The sequence below is a fragment of the Yarrowia lipolytica genome, chromosome 1E (assembly GCF_001761485.1).
Source record: "Yarrowia lipolytica chromosome 1E, complete sequence".
NCBI lineage: Eukaryota > Fungi > Ascomycota > Dipodascomycetes > Dipodascales > Yarrowia > Yarrowia lipolytica.
The window spans coordinates 576,330-590,934 of NC_090774.1; the positions used below are offsets into that span (position 1 = coordinate 576,330).

At 47.8% G+C, this 14,605-nt stretch overlaps 7 protein-coding genes and 1 non-coding gene across 8 annotated transcripts; 4 read left to right on the plus strand and 4 right to left on the minus strand.

Moving 5' to 3' along the window:
* Positions 1-393: 393 nt before the first annotated feature.
* On the plus strand, positions 394-1,458 carry YALI1_E05767g (uncharacterized protein; the record flags this gene model as incomplete). The annotated part of the gene is made up of 1 exon (XM_503559.1): positions 394-1,458. One exon carries the CDS (start codon positions 394-396, stop codon positions 1,456-1,458), a length of 1,065 nt encoding a protein of 354 aa, XP_503559.1.
* Positions 1,459-1,614: 156 nt separating this feature from the next.
* On the plus strand, positions 1,615-2,838 carry YALI1_E05779g (uncharacterized protein; the record flags this gene model as incomplete). The annotated part of the gene is made up of 1 exon (XM_068282903.1): positions 1,615-2,838. The coding sequence occupies one exon, from the start codon at positions 1,615-1,617 to the stop codon at positions 2,836-2,838; it is 1,224 nt and encodes a 407-aa protein (XP_068139004.1).
* A 760-nt stretch (positions 2,839-3,598) lies between these two features.
* YALI1_E05811g (uncharacterized protein) lies at positions 3,599-4,843 on the minus strand (the record flags this gene model as incomplete). Its single annotated transcript, XM_503561.3, has 1 exon — positions 3,599-4,843. The coding sequence occupies one exon, from the start codon at positions 4,841-4,843 to the stop codon at positions 3,599-3,601; it is 1,245 nt and encodes a 414-aa protein (XP_503561.3).
* Positions 4,844-4,899: 56 nt separating this feature from the next.
* YALI1_E05813r lies at positions 4,900-4,988 on the minus strand. Its single transcript has one exon. It is a non-coding gene; the product is annotated as a tRNA-Arg (tRNA).
* A 579-nt stretch (positions 4,989-5,567) lies between these two features.
* On the minus strand, positions 5,568-7,016 carry YALI1_E05833g (uncharacterized protein; the record flags this gene model as incomplete). Its single annotated transcript, XM_503562.2, has 1 exon — positions 5,568-7,016. One exon carries the CDS (start codon positions 7,014-7,016, stop codon positions 5,568-5,570), a length of 1,449 nt encoding a protein of 482 aa, XP_503562.2.
* Positions 7,017-9,096: 2,080 nt separating this feature from the next.
* YALI1_E05854g (uncharacterized protein) lies at positions 9,097-9,795 on the plus strand (the record flags this gene model as incomplete). Its single annotated transcript, XM_503563.1, has 1 exon — positions 9,097-9,795. The coding sequence occupies one exon, from the start codon at positions 9,097-9,099 to the stop codon at positions 9,793-9,795; it is 699 nt and encodes a 232-aa protein (XP_503563.1).
* Positions 9,796-10,278: 483 nt separating this feature from the next.
* On the plus strand, positions 10,279-12,417 carry YALI1_E05866g (uncharacterized protein; the record flags this gene model as incomplete). Its single annotated transcript, XM_503564.1, has 1 exon — positions 10,279-12,417. The coding sequence occupies one exon, from the start codon at positions 10,279-10,281 to the stop codon at positions 12,415-12,417; it is 2,139 nt and encodes a 712-aa protein (XP_503564.1).
* Positions 12,418-12,655: 238 nt separating this feature from the next.
* Positions 12,656-14,413, minus strand: YALI1_E05907g (uncharacterized protein; the record flags this gene model as incomplete). The annotated part of the gene is made up of 1 exon (XM_503565.3): positions 12,656-14,413. One exon carries the CDS (start codon positions 14,411-14,413, stop codon positions 12,656-12,658), a length of 1,758 nt encoding a protein of 585 aa, XP_503565.3.
* Between the last annotated feature and the right edge of the window lie 192 nt (positions 14,414-14,605).

Sequence of the window (14,605 nt, forward strand, 5' to 3'; positions counted from 1 at the left end):
TAATTGGACTGGGTCGATTTTCGAGAAATAAACCAATAAACGAACACGTTGTTCCTAGCCCCTTTAAAGAGACAGTGCAAGTACTGTACATACTGTACTTAGAAGCATACTGGTATGTACTGTATGTACTGTACATGCTTCATCTGGCTGGATCAAAGACGATGATCAATACACAGGGACCCAACGGGAATAGAAATCACATAGGTGTACAAGTATTTTATAATAACAAGTAACCAAAGAAGCTGTCTTAGTTGGTCGGTTCTAGTACTCCAGATTGGTATGTCCCCTATGTAATACTTACGTCGATTTTAATAAAGTTCATGCACACCACCATCTAACATCTCAGCCAAGTTTACTCCACACCATTATCATTACACACGCAGCACTTCTGGTATGGCATCTCTAGCAACATTTCAGGTGGAGAACGACATTGTGGACGTCGACAGCACGCCCCAACAAGGATTTGATCGAGACGACCTGTACAAGTACGACGATGTTGAACAAAAGGCGATCCTTGCAGCCCATCCATGGAGAACAGATCCCTCGTACTTTCGGAACGTGCTGGTGTCTTCAATTGCATTGGTGAAGATGGCGATGCATGCTCGATCAGGTGGTGCTATTGAGGTCATGGGAATGATGACTGGAAAGATCTTGCCCAACACATTTGTTGTCATGGACTGCTATCCTCTTCCAGTGGAGGGTACAGAGACAAGGGTCAATGCCCAGCAGGAGGGTATCGAGTTCATGGTGGAGTATCTGCAGGGCCTCAAGGACGTGGGACGCCGAGAAAACATTGTCGGATGGTACCATTCGCATCCCGGCTACGGTTGTTGGCTCAGTGGTATTGACGTGGACACACAGTTTCAGAACCAGCAGTTCCAGGAACCGTTCCTGGCGGTGGTGGTGGACCCCAACCGAACCATCTCAGCTGGAAAGGTCGAGATCGGTGCTTTCCGAACCTATCCCAAGGATTACAAGCCCCCCAAGAAGGCTACTAAACAAAACCAGGACCAGAGCGTGCCTTTATCCAAGGCCAAGGACTACGGAGCGCACTCTGAGCGATACTACGAGCTGGACGTGTCATTTTTCAAGTCCTCGCTGGATGAAAACCTGCTGCAATTACTCTGGAACAAAAACTGGGCCGCCACCTTATCTCAGTCGACTATTCAGCTAAACCACGACTACACATCCAAGCTGATGCTTGATCTGAGTGAGAAGAATGCACAGCTAGCGATCGGGCTCGGCGAGAAAACTCCCCAGTCTCAGGGTCGAGGTTTCCGAGAGGCTATGTCAAAGGCTGACAACGAGCCTCACACTAACCTGCTCAACTACAGCACAAAGGGCCAGTGGGAGGCTGTGAACCGGTCTGTAAAGGATGGAGTTCAGATCGGGTCCGACGAGCTGCAGGGTCTCATGTCTCTTGAGATCCAGAGACGGCTGTTTGGTCGAGCGAAGTAGGAGGTATAGCATATTTAATTTAACGAATTCATCAATACAAGGAGGGACAGAAGTGACAGCACGACGACATACATTTTATCTTAGCAAGGAGTCACTGTAGATATTAGTCACTGTATACTACAGTATGTACAGTAGATTCTGGTTCAACTGTGGTACATGCTGGTGCAAAAATGTGATACAAATGCTCAATTACCACAACTTTTCTCACCAACTTACACGAGTTATGTCCACATACTCGTAGGTGCTACAATACAGCATCGATCGAATACAAATACTACCCAGAACACTGGAAACCGTGTTCAACTACATGAGGAGTTGATTTTATGTGGGGTTATATTATTTATAAAAAAAAAAAAAAAAAAAAAAAAACCTGACGAATCAAGACTCTTAGTTGAGGGGCTCCATGGAGATCTCAACGTACTGAGGGTTGACACAGGAAGCGGCAGCAGCCTCAACAGCAGTGGGCCGGAGCTCCCACATGCCGTTCTGGACCTGACAGGCAATGAAGCCCTGGTTCTGGTAGGTGAGTCGGTTATCTCGGTAAGAAAAGCCGGTCAGACCGTTTCGGACCTGGTTTCGGTCAGTGAATCGCATGGAAGCCTGGTTGCCGAGCTGGATGAATCGTCCCTGGTTATCAACGAGCTGGCCACGGTAAGAGAGCTGGCCCTGGAACTGGTTCAAGTTGCCGTGGCTTCGGTTGTCGACAAGCATGAGACGGCCGTCATTCTGGACGATTCGGGAGTCCCGGAATTGCTGGTTGTTGGCAATTCGGAGCTGGGAGTCCTGGTATCGAGCAAGACCGTTCTGTCGGGCACCGTTCAGAGAAACGGTGACGGGCTTCGAGCAAGGAGCTCGACCAGCATACACCTGGTGGAGGTGGTCGGAAGACCGCTGGTTGTCAGAAATATCGTAGGCATTGCCGTACTGATCAACGGGGCAGGCCTGGAACTGCTGCTGGTCGTTGTATCTCCAAGAGACACGGTTATCACCAAATCGCTGGATGTTGATGTTGTTGTTTCGTCGGGTAGACAAGGCGAGCCGGCCGTTGTCAACGCCGACGTATCGAGCGGAGGCGTCGGGACCAGCAATGTTCAGATCACCGGCGATATCGATGAAAACATTGACCTCTCGAAGAGGAGAACCATTGATGTCTCGGGCGTCACCAAAGTAGAGGTTTCGGCCGTCGGTTCGCATGGCAATGTTGCGATTGTCTCGCTGAGCAGCCATGTGGTAGACGTAGTCAGACTGGGGCCATTGGTACAGAGATTGGTCAATACCGGCAAGGGAGTATCGACCGTTGTCGGTGTACTGCTCACCCTGTTCGGCAAGAGCCAGGGAGGCAACGAGGGCGAGGGCGGAGGTGGAAAACTTCATTGTTAAAAGGTGTTGTTGATAGAATCGAATGGGCTGATAGCTAGAGAATGAGTAGGGATATGGAGGGGTTTATATAGTAACGCAAGTTGTAGAGGTCCTACAATTGTAGAAGTCATAGGATCCCTAAACATACCTTACAAGACAAGTTGAGAGAACAAGGAATCCGTCAGACCTTACAACCTGAACGTGATGTTCCCCCAATCTTGATCTTTTGGTCTTTCCCTTTTTGCCAGAGGAAGTTAGAAATCCGTGAAAGTGTGAGAGGAGTAAGAGTCGCGGTGTAGTCTCTCTGTAAAACAAAAAATAAAAATAAAAAAACTAGATACAAGAGTGTAGAGCTTCATCATTCGAGATACCACTCAACTTTGAGCTGCTCCAGCACCAACCACAGCTATCAATCTTCGCACGTAGAGTAAAGACAGAATCATGCTGCTTCTGGTAATTGAAATGTTGTGTGGGTTATTATTCAACTGTCCAAATCGGGCAGGTCGGCTTTAACACATCTAATGGTGGGGGTAAGCAAGTCATTAAATCATCCAACGGTTTAAGTGGCTTGTGTAAAGTATTTCGAAGAACATACCGTACCGATCCAATAGTACGACTTAATGGTACGACACCAATAAACAAACATATTTGCACCATTTAATAGACACTTCTTCTGTTGCGTTGTTACAAGACCACAATTGAAATCTATTCTTAGATCAGAAGATATTGTTGAGATGCTTGCTACCTATACTGACAGCCGATATCCAGCACTACTCACCGCTTATTGAGATTCTTCCTCATTAGGAAACTCCCACAACTTGAGACTACAGTCAACCGGCCTATCTTCCTCCCCCGCGCGCTCGCCAGAACTGGTAGCCACAACACCTATTCCCGTCAGTGGGTTGGAAGCGACAGCAGACACAGGAGAAGAGTGAGCTTTCCAAGACGACTCACACAAGCGATCAATGCCCATATCTATATCCTCCCATGTGTTGACATGACCGTCCACAGTTCCTGCCACCAGTCCGCGTCCTGTGATTGTCTTATCAGCCCACAGTCTCTGGCTAGTCTTACCATCCCAGCCTCCTAGGGTAGCGACGTGTCGGAGACCCATGCGGACGTCCAGAACAGGTATTTCAATGGCTCCTCTGCAAATCAAATGCAAATAATTCTCGTTGGGCGACCACAATGTTTGACAAATACCCTGGGCGGTAGGTGCAGAGCTGGTTTTGGCAACTTCCCCCATAGTGTCAAAGTCGTAGAGAGCTAGACTTCCCGAAAACGAGGAGACAGCGACCTGCTTGGATGCATGCGAAATGTGTGACACCAGGCCGAAACTGGGCATGTCCCATTGGTATTCGGGTTCTGAGCCGACGTTGTTGACATTAAAGAGTGCCAGACGACGTTCTGAACCTGCGAATAGGTAGTCTGAACCAGGTCTAAAGGCAACACTCGATGGAGTGAGGAATTGTTCGTTGCTCATGTCGGTCCACTTGTAGCATCCCACAGATTGACTTCCACCCAGAACGTTCGTAATCTGAATCGGCATTCCCCTTTGGCTCACTACCGCAAAGCAGGAAGAGTAATCTGCCAGTTGGAAGCCGGGAAAGACGGAAAAGGAAACAATTGGACTCGAGAAAAACGTTCGCGTGTACGGATACAGATTGTGGGGCTGCTTTTCTTTGTTGGACAGCAGATCAGGGGGAACAACAAACAGTCTCAGGGCATGATCTTCATTATTGGTGATTAACGACGAGCCGTCTGGAGTCCACACTGTCTGCTTGAACACGTCAGCTGAGCGCTTGCCTGTCCAGGTCTTTGCTCGATTGGCAGAACCAGCCACGCGAGTCTCCAGTTCCATGCCTTGAAACATGTTTGCTAATTGAATATCTTCATTAACCAGAGACTCAGAAATGCTGTGGGTATATGTGGATCCTGTGTCTGCGACCAGGTTTGGTATTTCTAATGATGGAATCATTTTTGAGAGGCGTGTGGGTGCGAGTGCTTGCAATTGTGCAAGCAACATGTTGACTCATGGCCAAACTCTGATCCAAACATACTGGCAAAAAAAATCCAAAAATGAGAGGACGACAGGACTCGAACCCGCAGCCTTTGGAGGACGTCGTTCAGAAGAACCGAAATCCAATGCGCTACCATTACGCCACGTCCTCACCAATTTGATGGAAAAATACAGTTTACAGTGGTTAACTCGCGTTTGCTTACATAATCACCTGACACACCGTAATGATTCAGAAGTGTATGATTTATTGAACGCCAATAACCAGGCTTACTACAATATATACTGTAGCTGTAAAGAATCATTAGAATTAAGAATTTATGTATTTCCTTAGAAAACATACCATTTCCTTATAAAAAATAAAAAATAAAAAATAAAAAAGCTATAGATGATTTCAATAGCCATTATATTAATGAAATGTTTCTCTATACTCCTGATTCTTCATAGGAATGATCATTGTCCAGATAGTACACTTTTCTTTTATCTGTTACCATAATACAGTGTACAGTACACCTTGGAATGCTTATATCATTATTTTACTGTCTGTAGTCCAAGCATGCGGTACGTGAACGATCAACAGCAGTAGCTAGAGGAGTTGGTGTTGTTGGCTCTGTCCTGAGTGCTTCTGTCTTCAAGTGCACTTCCTTGGATACAGTGTACACTACAACCTCTTGAGCAACAGTGTCATATTTACATTATTTACATATATCTTGCACAGAGTATCGGACCGCAATTAACAGCTACAGTTGTCTACCCATCTGGGGAATGCTGTCACATCTCTGATGTTCTCAATACCTGTAGCGTAGCTGATGAGTCGCTCAAAACCCATGCCGAAGCCTCCATGAGGAGTAGATCCCTGCTTTCGAAGCTCAAGGTACCACTCAAGAGCACTCTTGTCCATGCCTGTAGTCTCGATGTTCTTCAGCAGAGTGTCATAGTTATCTTCTCGAACGGAACCTCCAATAACTTCTCCGATGTGGGGCATAAGGAGATCGAAACAGGCGACAGTCTGCGAATCGTGAGGGCTCTGCTTCATGTAGAAGGGCTTCTGCTCCTTGGGGTAGTCAGTTACAAACACAGGCGAAATGAAATACTCTGTTGCCAGCCACTTCTCATGTTCACTTCGGAGGCCAACCTCATAGTCGGGTCGGTGGGCGAAAGGCTCCTTAAGGTGCTGCAGGTTAAGAATTTTGATCGCTTGCTTGTATGTGAGTCTGGGGAAGTCGCAGTTAGCCATGTCCCATCGATCGAGAAGCTCTTCCTTCTGTTCAGCGCTTCTCCGAGCATCCAAAAGATCGTTTCGCGCCTTGTTACCTTCTTCCATAAGAGGAGCAAGACATGACTTCACCATTCCCTCAGCGAGGTCCATGAGAGGCTCCAGGTCGTCAATGAACGAGATCTCGGCTTCTGCCATCCAGAACTCGCTCAGATGACGATTGGTATCGCTGTTTTCAGCACGGAAAGCAGGTGTGAAGGTCCACACTCGACCTACGGCAGCTGCCAGAACTTCCAGATGCAATTGGGTGGAAACAGTGAGGTATGCGGGCTTGTCTCCGAAGAACTTGTCTCCTTTGCCCCCTCCAGCCACCTTGAACACCTCACCGGCACCCTCACAATCAGAAGAGGTCAGCAGGGGAGGGTTAGTCTGCACAAAGTCGTTCTCGGCGAAGAAGTTGGTCATTTGAGCCATACAGAATGATCTGTATCTAAGAGTAGAGGAGTTGACAGAAGTTCTCCATCTGAGAGCAGGCAGGGTTCGCAGAAACTCTTGTTTGTGGAACTTCTTTTGAATAGGGTATTCGTCCACTGTTCCAGTAACCTTGACCGACTCGGCCTGGAGTTCCAGACCCTGCTTCTTGCCCTGAGAACTGACCAAGTTGCCCTTGACAGACACACATGCACCCGTAGTGAGATCGGAGGTCACCTGATCGGGTTGGAGCACAGCCATAACACCCTGGGCACAATTGCCGTCGGAAATGTTGAGAAATGCGACATTCTTGAGCTTCTGTACAGACTTGATCCAACCGTTGATGGTCACAGGTGAAGCATCCTGAGTGCCGAGAATGTGCTTGTTTTCAGTCTTGATCTGGTTGATTGTCTGGGGCAGAGTGGTGATGGATCGGACCGTAGAGGATTCGAACACCCGCTGGGTCATCAAACGAGTTCTGGCTATTCGCAGCATGTTTCGATATTGAGTATTTGAATGCCCTTCTCAAGAATCCATCATATTGACATGCAGACTCTTGAACCTTATTCTGGATTGGAATATTTATGTGAAGTAATGCAACAAAAATTGGGGGACTAAAACGAGTAATATCTGTTCTCGTCGATTTATTTTGGTATATTTTTATTTCCTACCAACCTGTATCACCCTATAGTAGCGTTCAGATACTGTCGAACAGTTGCTGGATTACTTACTTTTAAAGAGCCAGATTTCAACTGTTGATCATTTTTAGTTGAATATATAATTGAGCCGTTGGCTACCAGTACACACTGTAGCCGTGAAAATTTCTCCCACACTTTTTATACAGTACTACTGAACAAGTAATATAGACTTACCTTACCTTATCTACTGTACTCGTGCTATGGATAGCGGGATATCTTGACAAAATACCATCTGAACTATCAGAGAACAAGATGAGCTCCCAGAGTGTACAGTACATACGTAATACGCGTAGTGTTGTGTTGGAGGAAGAACCATTGCTGTATTCTACACTGAATGTTTTAGATCATTGTTGAAAGCGGCCCTCAACTTGACCCCAATTTCCACTCATATGAGACTTCAATGTGTGGATCACAAACAATACAATACTGTACATACACGTATGTACTGGTACGGTAACACACCAAGATGAAGTGTCACTATGATATTTGTCAGCCTGCTCCGAATCCACTTGGTCCAATGTGGATCCAGCAACGCTGATCACTGACACAATAAGGCTGAATAGCTAAATGAGTCCGTGTTAGACCCTGGAGCTTTCTGGGGCTCTGGGCTCTATCTTAGCCCGACTCTTGTTGCCAATAGAATTACAGTAGTAGCAATCCAGGGCAGTCTCGCACGGGGAAGAACTGCCTAAGTATGTACTGTACTGTTTTGGGCTGTCATAATGTGAATCTTCCCTCGTCAGTATTGTATGATTAGCAAGATGCGCCTTCTACGAGGTCAGAGAATCGAATACAAATGATTGATAGGCATATATAATTGTTTTTTCGGAGTTGACTTCTGTTAGTGTATCAGGATAAATAATGACACTCAGTGTAAATTACAGAGCACTGTCATGATTCGGCAATTTACTACTGTAAGTCATACATAGTCCCAAGAAGTCAGCTCAGCTTCTGGATATATACACCACTCTTCCCTATATAAACCTGCTCCTTCTGTATTACAGTGCCCACCTCATTAAACCTACTGCTGTGTATTTATAATGGAAATCACACAACCAAGTTATACACAATCTATAGTACGATAAAAACGAGTACTCGTACTTGTACGAGTTCAGGTTTAACTTTTGAAAGTCAGGATTAGTGAGCAAGGCTGGAGCAAGGTAAGTTCCTGGCTTGGGGAATGGTACAAGAACATGCTGTGCACACAGTTTCCTAGCGTGGGCGGCTAGAAAATTGTTTATATTGGTACTGGACTACTGGTGCCTCCATTGACCCTACTTGAAGTAGTGTGTACTAATAGTGCCTAAGTGGCTATGTTAAGACAGGACATATTCTCCTCCCACCCCACCCTTTGCACGTACATTATCCAAGTATATTACAGAACCCTGTGTGGCAGAAAGAACCACCATCTTTATCCTGCACCCCCAAATGCACGTGACACATATACTGGGCTAAAATTTGTCTGTAGCACTATTCAACTCACCCCTGCCGCTGTTATTATCTCCTCTTTTCCCGCTCATCTCCCCTCTTTACCCCTTCCCTCTACGCCCCATGACGTTGTCTGTCAGCTGCCATGCAACGTTAATCCTTATCTTACATCCATCTTGTGCTAGCTTCTTGTGAAGTTGGGGGGTATATTTTACCAACATATTTACGACTCAGAGGAAAGCTCAGAATATACACAATAACAACCAGAGTCACAGCAACTACTTTTTCACCTGACATACATCTGACACGTCAGACTACAAACCACACCTTTTGAGAGAGACCATACACACCAGTCCACATCAAGCAACCACTGTATAAACCCCACCACGACCACAAAACATCTTTTACACCTCAAACAACTTCTTGCCACTCTCATATAACATCACAGCATGTCTCTCGAAGAATCCTGGATCGACGTGGACCAAAAGGTCACCGTCAAGCCTCCTGCCCGCTACTCGGCCCGAATGCCCAATGTGGAGGCCTTGGAAACAGAGTCCTCAGCCCTCTTCTACCACGCCCCAAGTGTCTACATCATCGAAAGCGATGCAGAAGAGGATGACGAGTACAACTGCGACTCCCGTGATGAAACCACAGACGACAGAACCCTGCTCTTTTCCCGGGACTCTAGAAACTCCCCTTCCTCCAGAGACTCTACCACCACAACCACATCCATAGCTGCTCTACAGGACTCGTTGTCGACCATCGTATCCCGCGACATGAAACAGGCTCGTGCATGTGGCTCTTCACGTTCAAAGCCACCTTCTTCTGTTTGTCTGGACTCGCTGAGGATCGTACCTGAGTCCCAGCTACCCAAAATGCGAGCTCGAGGTTCCGGAACTGTGGCACCCGCCATGTCTAGCACAGACTCGGATAGCGACACAAAGATGGCAGTGAAAAAAAGGCGTGTCAAGCGAGTTAGAACGGGTGTCTCTTCTCCTTCCATGGAGGTTTCAGGTGCTGGAAGTCCTGGCGGCACGGGTGGCTTTTCCCCCGCTGCCTTGGCAGCCGGCATCACCATCATTGGTTTGTCGTTCTCAGCCGGCTATGCCATTGGCCGACAGTCACTGCGTACGGCTTCCGTAAACTGAGATAGCGCTAGACCACTTGGGCCATCACGGATGATATTTATATGGAATTTACTATCATGGCGTTGGGTATTTATATAAGTTAATAATAATGAGTTGAGCAGTGAATCTTTCCAGTAATATCGTAATTACTGCTTATCGTACAAGGCTGGTATATGTATATGAAAAAGAGTAAATAAAATACCTACCATAGGTCGAGGCGGTGAGGTATAGTAGAAACTTGAACGGTATTTATAGCAAAGTTCATGTTTTGGAGTTTTTTAGGACGCTGCGTCATTCTTTAGTTTAGTTAGATCGCCACTCCCTCAGTCCTCTTATACTTGTACCTACTAAACATGCATGTAAAACGCACAACAGTTCATCAACACCAGATCACCACAACAAGCAGACACAGAAGCGTGTCGACAACGACAGAAACAACACAGAAACAACACAGAAACAACAGAAACAACACGTGCGCGTAATTCAACACATAGACACGTCCACATGCAGATACAAGCATTCGACTCCATTTTCGGAGACGCTTTTGACGACTCTCTGAGAATACCTGCTGAGACAGACGTTCAGGACCTAAACATGGCTTCTCTGGACACTATCAGGGAGTGGATGAGTCCTGACAATAGCAACGCTGATGTTAGTGATATCCAGGCGTCGATAGCACTCATTCCTCTGATCGAGTCTGATCTCCTCAACTGGTACCACGAGGTGGTACGAGTGCACTTCCTGGAGAATGTGGCCACTCAGTTGGATTTCAGTAATCTTGATTCACTGGAGAAGCTTGAGTCAATTGCACTTCGTCTTGAAGCAGCCCGTTTCCACTACCACAGACCTTTGGAGAGTCTATCATTAAGTCGTCATCTGGTTGAGAACTTCCAACATTATTTATTTGCATTATTCGAGATCACCTTTGGAGGAACGCCGTATCTCACGGCACTTAGGAACTACATGGTTTCCTGTTCGCTGCCACCTACAGACCGCACCATCAACCTGTGCAAGACACTATATAATCTCGGTCTGGGTCCCAAACTGGAGCCCATTCTGTCCAGCAGTTTGGTAGCTGGCATCGAGCGACATATTCTGAACGTTTATGGTGACGAGTGGACCCTTTCGTGTCTTCCCACCATGACAGTGTGGCTCAAATCGTGTCTTCCTCGCATTGAACAAATGTTTCTGCATCCCCCTACTCTCGACAGCTTAGTGTGTGTAGGACACCGATACGTGGCTCGGCTGCGTACTTCACAGCTATTTGACATCACTGTGGACTATCCTGACAGCATAGCTGCGATCCAGGACCTTCGACAGTGTCTAGAGTCTCCCCACCAACGAGCACAGGTAGTTGCAACCTTCCAAAACGCATGCCAGACTCGACTTTTGCATGCCGGTGCTAACACAGTCGACGTGCTCTCTGCATACATTCATACTACACACACATTTTTGCTACTTGATTCCAAGGGGGTCTTGTTGGAGAAGGTCACCCGACCCATCAAGAGATACCTCAAGGAGCGCTCAGATACTGTCACTTCCATTGTGTCTGGTCTACTGGGTAACGAAAAATCGGATATCAAGTCCCTGGCTGAGTATCTGTCAAAACCGCCCAGCACTGTTCTCGAGGATGATCTGGCTGACCCTCATTGGGTCCCTGATCCTCCGGATGCTCCATCGGACTTCCGAAAGGGCTTCGCCGACATTGTAGACGATCTTATCATGCTGTTTGACAATCGCGAGGTGTTTGTGCGAGAGTTTGTTGGTATCTTTGCCGACCAGATGTTGCAGCTAAGAGACTACAATGTGGGAGAGATTCAGCTACGTGCTGAGCTACTCAAACGTCGATTCGGTGAGCGAACTCTGCAGAATCTAGATGTGATGGTCCGAGATATCCAGGAGTCTAAGCGTGTGGATACAGGTGTTCACGCAGAATCCATCCAGGGCAAGGCTGTCTATGGTACTTTCCACGCTTCTATTCTGTCCAAACTCTGTTGGCCGCAGTTGAAGAGTGAGGAATTTCTACTTCCGTCAGCCATTGAGTCTCAGCTGAGTCTCTACGGTACAGGATTCTCAAAGCTCAAACAGCGTCGAAAGCTCAAGTGGCTGCGCTCTTTGGGTAACGTGGACGTGGAGCTGGAGTTGGAAGATCGAACCGTGGCTTTAACTGTTGCTCCAGAGATGGCTTCTTTTATCCACGCGTTCCACGACACCACCGAGAACTCCCTTGAGTATGTCCAGGAGAAACTCAAGATGAGTCCCGAGATGGCACGTCGATGTGCAGCCTTTTGGGTCAAGGAGGGGGTATTGCAGGAGAAGTCGGAAGGAGTGTTCCGTGTGTTGGAGCGCAAGTCAGAGGCCCAGAATGTTGTGGTTGCTGACGCGTTTGAGGCTTCTGAGGCTGGCCAGTCTGCCGAAGACAAGGCCATTGAATCGATTCGACAATACTGGTCTTACATTCATGCCATGCTGACAAACAGAGGTTCACTGCCTGTCATACAGATGCATTCGTTCCTCAAAATGCTGGTGCCAAAGGAAACGCCGTACACTGCTACTCAAGATGAGCTCAAGCAGTTTCTGCAAGCCATGGTGGATGAAGAGAAGTTGGATGTCGTTGGAGCCAAATTCAAGCTGAAGAAGTAGAAATAGAGAAGTATGGAGATGAACCTGTGAGGTTGTAGTATCGTTTGGACTCTTGTAAAGGGGATGGGAATACAGTTATGGAATAAGAGGCTGTAGTTAGGCCAATGTTGGATCAACTAGCTATTAAATACAAAAGCCATTGATATACTACGAAATACTCTCAACTACCATTAATACTGTTAATGTATTACAGTTTGTCTGAGTTATTACCAGACTAAGACTAGCTGGGCTGGACTGTTTAAGGCTTGCATCTGCCAGTGAATCGAGGGTACAGGGAGCACTCTCGAACAGTGAACCGGTCACAAAGCCATGCGAGAATTCGCTCAGTACCCAGGCCGTAGCCTCCGTGAGGGAAAGTTCCGTACTTTCGAAGATCAATGAAGAAGTCGTAAGGAGCGGTATCGATGCCCTCTCGCTTGAAGCCGGCCATAAGCTCGTCGAGGTCGTCGATACGCATAGAACCTCCGGTGATCTCTCCGACGTTGGGCATGAGAACATCGACGGACTCGGTGACTCGGGGATCGTCAACGCACTTCTTCATGTAGAAGGACTTGATCTCCAGGGGGAATCGGGTGAGGAAGATGGGCTTGCCGATCTCGTCGGTCATCTTTCGCTCAGCAGCCTCAGCAATATCGTCGCCAAAGGTGAACTTGTTGCCCTCCTCGTTAGGGATGTTGTGCTCGTTGAGCCACTCCAGAGCATCAACGTAGGGCATTCGCATGAAAGGTCGCTCAGGGGCCTTGAAACCGGGGTTGAGCTCCTGGACAAGGGGACCGGCAACAGGGTCAGCGAGAACGTAGTCCACAGTTCGGCACAGCACCTCCTCGATGTGCTCCAGGAATGTCTCGAAGTCAAGGAAGCCAAGCTCGGCCTCAATGTGGGTGTACTCAGACAAATGTCGTCGAGTGTGGGATCGCTCGGCTCGGAAAGACTCGGCGATACAGTAAGCGTCTCCAACCGAAGGGATGACAGTCTCCAGGTACAGCTGGGAGGACTGGGTCAGGTAGGCCTTCTCCCCGTAGTAGTCGAGTGCGAAAAGAGTGGAACCTCCCTCAACCTGGGTTTGGACCATGCAAGGAGGTGTGATCTCGGTCATTCCGAGCTCGTCGTAGACTCGTCGGATAGACCGCAGGAAAGAGGCTCGCACTTTCATGACGGCAGACAGAGTCTCTCCTCGCACAGTCAGGTATCGGTAGTCAAGCAGGTAAGAGGGGTCAGCGCCCTCCTGGACCTTGTTGGTAATGGCGTCGTCGCCGGAAGGAGCAAGACCGATGATCTCGTAGAAATCAACGACCAGCTCGTGTCCACCAGGAGCTCGAGCACCCTCAGGAACCTCCTTGAGGGTACCGTAGATGGCAACAGATGACTCGAGAGTCAGGTTCTGGGTCTGGAAAGCGTTGGCAAGATCTCCCTGAAGAACACACTGCAGGTATCCAGTACCGTCTCGCAGAACTAAGAAAGCAACACCCTTCTGGGTTCGCAGTCGATGGACCCAGCCAAACAGCTTGACTCGGGGACCTCGGTTCTCGGTGGTGTCTCTGATCTTGATCAGCTTGGGTTTGTCCAGAGACTTGTCCTCGGTGATAGTGATCTTCTTGGCAGCCTCCAGACGAGCAGCCTCGGCAGCCTCTCGATCAGCCTTGGAAGCCTCCAGCTGCTTGGCCTTCTCAGCCTTCTTAACTAGACCGTCAACACCCTTCTTGGCTTTCTTCAGAGCAGAGGGGGAAATGTCCTCGTAAGCGCCCTCAGCACCCTCAGCTCCGGCCTTGAAGACCTTGATCTGAGCATCAGGGTGAGAGTACAGAGCAAAAGCGGGAGTCTTGTAGGGAGAATCCTGAGCTCCAGAGGCAGAAGACTCGTCGACACCCTTAGTATCGTTGACGTAAATTGCGGGTCCAGACACAGACAGTTGTTCGACCTTTTTTTCGAGATCAGCCATGGTGATAGTTGCAAGTGCAGAATCAGACTCGAAATTTTCAGACGAACTTTGACTCATGTCGTGAGCCTGCCCTAACCCTGTGGCTGGGGACTAATGTGTGTCCCAATTTAGGGTGAATTATCGGTCATTACGAGCAGATGAATAAATAAATGTGTTCGTTGCAGCTATATCTGTTGGTTTCATTCTTCAATCTTTTCTTAATGACTATTAATGGCTGTTTTAATTACCACAATCCTCCCATTCAAAGTA